Genomic DNA, 9,491 nt, shown 5'->3' on the forward strand with positions numbered 1-9,491 from the left:
CCACTAAAAACATTTAGTTATGTTTATTTTATTGCAATTCTGTCAATAGATCCTCCTAAATATTACACATTGGACCTTTAAGATTGTTAAGATTTTAAGATTTTTTTAGGCTGCAGATGGCCAGGCGGGTGATTATACTGGGACACAAGAAAACACAGGTTAATGTGTGAAAAACAAAGAGAATGAATCGCTACTACAGACATAAACTGAATGAATGCTGAATGAAATTGGCCATGATAGTGCTGAGGTTAAAACAACAATGTGGCAAAGAGTGGTTGGGTAGCTGGGGTGATACTGATATGAAGAGCTGATGACTCCACTCAACTTTGCAGCTTGTGCTCTAAGTAGAATACTAATGTTAACATGTTAGCATAGCAACATTTTGGAAATGTTGAAGCAATGCAAATACAGTGACATAAGACTTTAGCTGATTATGACAAAGTACAGCTAAGGCTGATGATTTAGCAAAGCATACAGCATTCAGGAGGAATGAGTCTCTGAGTTCATGCTTCCAACCAGAATAAAATTGCTAGTGAAAGACACGAAACAAAACATGGCCTTTAATAACTCATAACCAGCTTTATTAAATAAATTTTCATAGCATTGTCTCATTTGATCTTTAGATCTGCACTTAAACAATATTAACATTCCAGAGCTTGATGTTAATGTTAATTAAAATGTTAAAAATACAATTTCCAACATATTCATATTCATCATATTTGTCCTTGCTTTATCTGTCATGTCTAACTATCAATGTCACTCTTTCCATTCAAATACAATCGTTATCAGTGACTCACAACATCACTTTCACATTCTCATCTCTCAGCACTCAAAGGTAGTCTTGTGCAGTCATAATACAAGTCTTCTTCATACCTTTGTCATCAAGACTGAATAATAGAAGGGGCTCCTAATCTGACAATGTTAGTAACTCAAAAATGAAAGTACAGAAGACAACCTACAATAATCATTTACATCTATTTAGCCTATGCAGCATAGCTGTTTGTGATGATCTAAAAACATTATCTCATTTGTAACTCATTTGTCAGTTTGCTTAAAGCCACCGAGACAGAAAAACTGCAGTTCCAATTAGCTTTGTAGGAAGGAAAAATCTGTTTTTAAAGTTTATTCTAACTGCTTTTAGTAGTATTAAACATATATATATATATTAAGGTTCCACACATTGGTAGCTAACCTTCCTAAGGTGCAAATATACATCATGTACTTGTATATAAGTGCAAACTTTCTGTTTTGAAACACCAGTAACAGTTATACATAACATAAAATTAGAGTATGCCCACACCATCAAGAGATGCAGTATACCGAGCACCTTGAACAGTAGCCTATATCCAATCTGAGGTTTGTTTACTTTCCACCTGTAGCACTTCATTAGTGTCAAAGAATCTCTTAAGTGCTTTACTTAACATATTACAGTGCTATGTAAAAATAAGTGACATTGTATTCATGTGTCTCACTCCAGTGCTGCCGCTGTTGGGCTGTTATGAAAGAGTTGGGGGTTGGGGATTTTGTGAGTTCTAAATGAACTGCCTAAGCAAATCATTCACTCATTGGTATTTTTATCATAATAGAGCAAAACTGAGATGAAACTTAAAGTCATCTGACTGTCATAAATTTGTATTTATTTGTAAAAATTTGTAATTTGTAAAGTATAAAAGGTTCTACCCTTCTTTAGTAAACTGCCTGTATGTGTTTTCTGCCCCCCTTCCCATACTAACCTTACCACCACCAGATACTCATCTCTCCTTGACATTGGACTCACACTTTTGTGTGTAGGTTTTTCTCTTTCTGATCTGACATTTCATTCTCTGGAGAGAACCCAAACAAACAACTGTTTGTTTTGCTTTGTATCTTTGTTTTTATGTTTTCTCTGTGTGAATAAATAATCTAAAAGTTTGTATTCTTAGTTATAAAAGCATTTACATTATATTATCTAAAATACATCCATTAGTTGCAGTTATGCTGTCATATACAGTCAAACCTGTGTGAAACATGTATTATCCCAGCAAACAGTCAGCATGACAAAACTTGAAGTTGACCAAACAATAGTCTGTAGTCTTCCATATTCACTTTTTACATCATTTGGTGCTACTGGGACATAGATACTGTATCTTTCTTATGTAATGATTCATTGATTTGCCGGTGACATTGAGAGCAAATCAGTGTTCTGCACATCGCTCACTGTGAAACGATCCCTTCACAACCAGTCAAGCAGTTTAGACGTTGCTGATGCGAACACTGAGAGGAGTGTCTCTGACCCGGCCACGGTCCTCCCCTCTGTCCCTATAGCTCTGCTCCAGCCGAATCTTCTCAGGATCGGACACCTCAGGCACAGTTCCACCCCCGTTGCTCTGGTACCCATGCTGGGGGCTGGATGGTTTGAAGATGGGGGTGGTCTTGGTCTTGGCCACTTTGTCGAAAAAGGCGAAGTCCGCTACGTATTTGCCTGATGGCGAAAGGGAGACTACAGGGGGAAACTCATAGCCCCAGAGAATCTCATCCGGCAGGTAGGAGGTGCGGACTTGGCAGGTGGCGGAGGTTGGCTCAACTGTAGCACTCATGATCACCAGCAACTCAAAGTCTGCCAACTCTGGATCTGTCCAGCCCCCACCTGGTGGAGGTCAATGAGATGGGAGGAGATGGCACATTACGGAGGGGTGTAAACAGAAGAGGCAGAAGATGAAAAGAAAAATGGGAGAGAGGAAGGAGCAATTACTAAAAAATACTAAACTTATAGGTACTCTGTGGAGTTTTTGACCATAGGCGACACATATTCCTGCCAATGTCTTCACGCTATTGCACTGATCAACTGTTTGTGGGGGTAATATGCTGAGAAATACAGTAATGCACCATTAAAAGTTGGGGAAGAAGAAGACTGCTCACTAACAAACAGATGTATTTGCGAAAGTATTTAAAGTTTATGATAACTGCTTTTAGTAGTATTAAAAACATATATTAAGGTTCCACACATTGGTAGCTAACCTTCCTAAGGTGCAAATGTATATCATTTACTTATATAAAGTGCTAACTTTCTGTTTTGAAACAGCAGTAAGAGTTATATTTAACATAAGAGCACCAGAACACAGTATATTAAATCTGAGGTTTGTCTGCTTTCCACTTGTGTCAAAGAATCTCTAAAGTGCTTTACCTAACATATTATAGTGCCATGTATAATAAACATAAGTGACATTCTTTTCACGTGTCTTCCTCCAGTTCTGTCGTTGTTGTATAACAGGAAATGTAAAAATATCATGAGGCTGATGTAAAAGGGGGTTGGGGATTTTGTGAGTTCTAGATGAACTGACTTTACTCATTGGTATTTTTATCGTAATAGTAGAAAACTGAGATGAAACAGACGAAAAGAAAAAGGGTTTAGAGATGTGGGAAGGAATAGAGGAATACAGGTTGGAAGTAGGTATTTATTTATTTATTACTGTATCCCACATTAATTTAAGAAATGAGGTATGATCACAGTTGGAAAATCCTCTCAGCTTGCAGCAAGTGTTTTTTAAGTCAGTCAAGCAAGTGGCTGAACACCTTTACATCATCTGAGCTCAAAGAGGAAATGTGGGTGTTTACCACGCTGTCACACCATTTCTCAGTAATGAACTCCTCATTGCTAAAATTCAAATCTTTTCACAGCAAAGTGTTGCTGTAGCTAGCAGAAAGCAGGTTTATATTAACAGCCCATAGTGTCATACATAACATTTACACTGCTGCATAGCAAGGCAGTATCATCTACAGTAAACATAGAAGATTCCCCCTGAGCAACACAGTCACACAAGCAATGAAAAGCGATGCACGGTAGCAAAAATGTACCATTTACATATCTCTGAAGACTACAGACACCAGAGTGAAAGTAGCTTTAACACACTACAAATCAGCCTTCATTACCTACAGGGCTGTGGGAATCTGTGTTGGAACTCTGCTAGCCCTTGTAGCTAGCTTGGTAATGTACAGGGGATTAAGTGAGGGAGGGCTCCTGGCCAGAATAGCAGTTGTCAGGTTCAGAGTGGGAGACTGGATTCATGGGAAGCAGTACGTACCACAGTGATACATATTGAGCTTAAAAACCAATCACATCATATTATTCTCTTGTTAATTTTTGCACAAACCTTCATCCTTGTTGCCATATGGGGCATGGGGAGTACAGTAGAGCTGTGTGTCACATTTCTAAGAGTTTTCTTATGTATTTTAGCCCAAAGTGTTCAATGGACTTCTTTTACTTGCAACACTACCACCACCCACCAAATCTCCTGCCCTCACTTTAAACTTACCCTTGGCTGCCCAGGCTCGCAAGGGGCTGCTGTCATCGATGAGGTGGTAGAAGGTGAGGGGCAGGATGAGGAAGGGGCTGTCACTGGACGTGTCCACTTGGAAAGGCACATTCCTCTGGTCCAAACGAACCGTCTCCCCCTCCTTGGTCAGGGAAGTCTGGAGTAGTTTTCCACTCACCTGGGGTCCACAGTTTGACAAATTGCTCATATACACGAAATCCTACTGTATTGTCACTATTACACTATAACTATATATATATCACTATAACTGTCAGTTTGTCTAGACAAACTAGTAGAATATGTAGAAATGTTGGAAATATTTGTTAATCTATACTCTCTATCTGTATATACATTTACCTGACACCCAAGCAGAAGACTCTTGCGCATATTGGCCACCCTGATCATCAGGCAGGGTCGGCCTTCGTGGGTCGACACCACAGCGTGTTGGCTGAACTTCACTGTCTCGCCTCGCTTCTTTGGCCGAGCAACCTGTGCAGAGAAAGATCAGTGAGTTAAGTTTCAGTCTGATAATCTTTGATTAGAGAGAGTCTTTCACTCAATATAGTAACAGATGAATGCACACTGCAAGGAATTGTATACAGTTGTGTTTGAGTTATTTAAGGTAGGAGAGCACACATCTGCTTTAAAACATAAATTCTTTTTTACATTCTCAAATTAATTTGTATGTTCATGAAAACTGGATCAATCTATGTGCATTATAAAGAAATTCTCTGTTTTCCCTCTTTTTTATTAACTGGATCTCACTTTGCAGCTGGATGTTTTATGCATTGGCTACCTTGGCCAGGAAGGTACCAGTGATGAAAATCTCCATCAGCATGGTGATGACAAGCTGGACGATGAGGAGGATGATGGCAGCTGGACATTCCTCAGTGATGCATCGGAAACCATAACCAATGGTTGTCTGAGATTCCAGAGAGAAGAGGAAAGCCCCCGTCAGGGTCTGCATCTGCATCACACAGGGCGTGTGGTTTGATGGAGGGTCGAACTCTGGAGGTATATGGTTGAAAAGGCAACAAGAGCTCACTGAATTTATTTTAATGCTGTTTTTTCATTTCTCACACGCAGGTTTATTATAGGATGCAGTGTCTGCCTCAGAGACTTCCTGTATCACACGCGGTTGAGCACATTGTAAGCATGAGTCCCATTAGAGGAAGTGGGCGATGACAGATGTATTATTGATGAAAAGAGATCATTTCCTGCCATGTTTTATCATATCGGTTAGTTTAAGCTCAAGAATATGTTCACCCTTAATGAAAGTGTACACATAGATATGCAGGGCTGCAAAGACACGGAGCCCATGGCATTTATTTTAGTCTTACTGTATATGGTTTGTATTACCTTTTTGATTCAGCACCTGTTAAAATTCAATTACAAAGTACTTCATATACATACAATTAAATAAAACATTGAAAGGACATGGTTTCATTGAAGACAGCAGTTTCTAGCCACCCCTGTAACCACCACTGTAACACTTTATATTTACTGCACATTTTGTGCAACTGCATGCACACTAAGGTATGAAAACAAGTCACACCAACAGCGGTTTGGTAATAAGTCATCCTGTGTAACAGGCAAAAGATTCTGACACTTTAAGCTTGAGAACTTGTTTTTAAAACTTCAGCAAAATCGAGGCAAGGCATAAGGCATTTTATTCACAAATACTAACTCCATTGATTATGTGGTTAAACTGCCAGTGTAGCAGCCAAATGTTAACACTGAGCTCTAGCCATGAATATATCGAGAATTCAGATGGCGTGTTAGCTTTCAAAGTCATCACTTGCCTCTTAATACCTTTGTTATGAATCATTTACTATACTTGACTCATAACGAGCTACAATCCAGTACTTAGAGCAACACCCTGTTTAAGATGGAACCCACCACCTTCGCAAATTGAAAAACACAATCGAACTCTAACACAAATTTCAAGTCTTCCGTACTGTCCACACTAAGGACAGTTGACAGCTGTACTTGTCGGGGGGGTGGCAGGATGTGATATGATGTTGCCTTGTAGTTCTGGGGTGGAGTGTCCTGGGGTATGTCTTAGACTTTTTGCAAATTTTCTTTGTTTAATTGCTTCAACTGGACAGAATTACTGGATTTTCTCTGGAAACAATATAATAAAATCTGTTAATTAATTAATATTAATTAAAATAGGTCCAGGATCTGTAGTAATGGATGTAATAAAATGATGGTACAAATGATCTACTAAATTTAGTTTAGTAATAAAGTGGCCACTAGCGGTGGGGTTTTTAAATTGCAACCAGGTGTGTGCTCGTACCATACGCGTCCCACACTGGGAGAGTGTCAGATTTTTTGTGTCCAGCATGTTGTGTAACAGTTTCCCACAACATGGTGGAAACTCACGTTACAGTAATATTTTTATCAGTAAAATGACAAAAATCTAAACTGAACAATATGAATCGAACAGCGGTAAATCCGTGCTCAAGTAGATGGTTGCCCCTGCCCTGCATCACTATAGGCTAAGTTAGTATAAACACATCGCTCCACATTTGCTTTGTAACATTATATTGTTTCTTGCAGGCTAAAATCAACACTTGTAACTAATACCGGTGTAATATGGATCTTGTTGGCTGTTAACGTAATGTTGAAAGCCATATAACTGTAGTATTTTGCATCGGTATACGTTGGCAACTGCTCAGTGTTAAGTTATTCTTAAGCATATCATTGTTTGACCACCAAACTGCTTTTATTGTTTGGGGAGATAATTTGAAGTCAAAAGGTCTGACTGAGTTAAAGGGTCTGTTTAGCCATATTTCAATAGTCACTCACCTCTCTGCAGATAGTTTACATTTTATTGTTGAGGTGTAATTATCTCAGATTTGAGATTTCTGCTCTGACCCCAACACAGTGGGAGTGAAAACTGTTTATCTGGGAAGAGGCTTAACCACCCGCATTAACTTGTGATCTGTTAACTTAGGACCCTGCCCGCTTCCTCTCTCACCAAGAAGGTCTCCATGCACCAATGCCACCAGATACCACAGTACCCCAAACAGGAACCAGGTCCCTGCAAACGTGGCTGTGAACAGGAAGAACTTGTAGCGCCACTGCATGTCCAGAAATGTTGTCCAGAGGTCACGCATGTATAGCGCATTCCGCCCGCTGACGTGCTCGATGCGTACGTTGCTACGGCCATCTTTGGACAGGACACGCCTCCTCTTCCTCAGAGACCCGCCCACGCCGGATATGCCACCACCCAGTAAGGGTTTTAAAACATCTGTCTGTGTCTGGGAGTGGCAAACCTTCTGAGGGGAGGAGCTACGAGAGGAGGGAGGTGTGGCAGAGGTCATCTGGTGAATAATAAAGAAAAAGGAGTCAAATCATTTCTCTCATTTACTTGTTAACTGGGCAGTGGTGTTAATAGGCTCATTTGGGATTAGTTTGGGGTGGACTGAGAGGTAATAAGCTTACTGAAAGAAAGTTGAAAACACAAATAAGCCTTTTTTGATATCTTCATACCTCATGATCTGACTATGATTATGGTGACTTCCTGTAGCATTCGGGTGAAACCTAGAAACTGCCCATGATGACTGTAGGTTTCTGCAACTTCCCCTGCTCTCATTCTAAAAGGGGAATTCACCTAAAGAGAATCTACAAATACTTAACACCAAACCTTATTATTATTGTTACTATATTATATTCAAAATGTGTAGCTAAATTAAACAAAACAACTAACAGACAAGTAAAACTGTTACTTTAAATTACAAAGCAGGAAACCACAATTTTAATCAGCAAAACAAGTCAAAACAAATCTACGCCCACGCAAGTGTTTTTAATTATTCTGGCAATTTTTCAGTTGAAATGTGGTGGAAATATAATGGGACTTTCCTGAGGTAGTCACACTCATGAAGAGTTGATCTCAATCTTTTGTCTTGCCATATTTCGAAAGTGTTTCTGATCCCTGCAGATTTTAGGAAATATACTCAATGCCATCTCAGTATACTTTGGAGTCAAATGTGGTGGGTCAAGTACAACCACAGCTGATTCTAATAGGCTGGGGGAACTGTCAATCGAGGCTAAAAAAACAACAAAAAAACATAGCTTTCTTAGAGCATTAAAGTCTCTTAAAACAAACTACATGGTACAAGGTGTCCACCATGTCATATACTGTAGACTGGCGAGACACGATAAATTGTTGAATAATGATGCCCATATTTTGGACAATCTCTCCTTGAGAGCTTTCGTACATGTCAAAAGTGATGTAAGTAGCAAAGAACAAAAAAGAGAAGTTCAATTCTTGCCCACTTCTTCATCTCTACACCTGGCCTATGTGTGAAGGGGTCATGCTTGCTGTATTGTTGTTTTTGAAAATCTACAATATTTGTGTCCCCATTACATCATGGGAAATGTCTGGGAGATTTCAGACTCAGACTGTTTCATTTGTTTGAAGCATACTCAGTCTCTTAGTTTTCCCTCAGTGAAAATATATACTAGAAGAAGTGACAAGCTTAGAGACAAGGGAAAGAAGTTACTATGTTCCGAGAAGTGTGGAGTTTTTCAATTGATTTTGACAGTTCTCCGTCCACAGCTGTAAGAGGAAGAACAGGCGTTTCCCAATTGGTTTCAAACACCTTACAAATATGAAGCAATTGCCGCTTCCAGAAACCACTGTTTGTTTTTTTTAGATGATACAGCTAATGACAAGACTTGATTTTCTCTTTTCAGTATAGGGCTTGAAAAAAAAAATAAGTAGGTTAGAGGCTGGGAAAATTAATTAAAAAACAGATTCAGAAAATAATGACTATTAATAGCATAATAAGACATTATGTCCATGACACATTTTATCAGCGTCTAGTGCGTCGTTGTCACCAGTTTGAGAACCACTGAAGAAAACATGCGAACCAAAACCAAACAAGACAAACAAGGAAACTCTGAGGTGGGATAAGTAGAGAAACATTTAAATGCACAGGACTCGTGGTCCTAAAATATGTTAACTTGCTAACATACTGAACTAAGAAAGTGAGCCCCACACACACCTTCTGCCAATGACTGAACTTTTTCCCCTCCACACCTGACCCCTACCCCTTTCCTCTAAAGACTGATCTCTGTTTCCCCCCACCACTCACATCTTCCCCGAGACGTTTGCACTATGACTCCCACACTGGTGGCTGGCTCCCACGCACTTGCCACTCTATTGCACATACACTTACCTATATGTTA

The 9,491-nt window shown here is 39.5% G+C and overlaps 1 protein-coding gene across 1 annotated transcript; it reads right to left on the minus strand.

Moving 5' to 3' along the window:
• Positions 1-2,128: 2,128 nt before the first annotated feature.
• Positions 2,129-8,430, minus strand: LOC123972649 (ATP-sensitive inward rectifier potassium channel 10-like). The gene is made up of 6 exons (XM_046052214.1): positions 8,417-8,430; positions 7,276-7,487; positions 5,089-5,300; positions 4,650-4,781; positions 4,293-4,470; positions 2,129-2,611 (listed from the first exon to the last, which is right to left on the minus strand). Exons 1-6 carry the CDS (start codon positions 8,428-8,430, stop codon positions 2,232-2,234), a joined length of 1,128 nt encoding a protein of 375 aa, XP_045908170.1. The 3' UTR covers positions 2,129-2,231.
• Between the last annotated feature and the right edge of the window lie 1,061 nt (positions 8,431-9,491).

Source organism: Micropterus dolomieu, linkage group LG06 (genome assembly GCF_021292245.1).
Source record: "Micropterus dolomieu isolate WLL.071019.BEF.003 ecotype Adirondacks linkage group LG06, ASM2129224v1, whole genome shotgun sequence".
NCBI classification, from domain to species: domain Eukaryota; kingdom Metazoa; phylum Chordata; class Actinopteri; order Centrarchiformes; family Centrarchidae; genus Micropterus; species Micropterus dolomieu.

Excerpts from the sequence above, each read along its gene's own strand:
- LOC123972649 (XM_046052214.1), bottom strand. Across the intron at positions 4,782-5,088 it reads CTGGTACCTTCCTGGCCAAG|GTTGCTCGGCCAAAGAAGCG; the intron begins GTAGCCAATGCA and ends TTCTCTGCACAG. Across the intron at positions 2,612-4,292 it reads GCGAGCCTGGGCAGCCAAGG|ATCCAGAGTTGGCAGACTTT; the intron begins GTAAGTTTAAAG and ends GGGGCTGGACAG.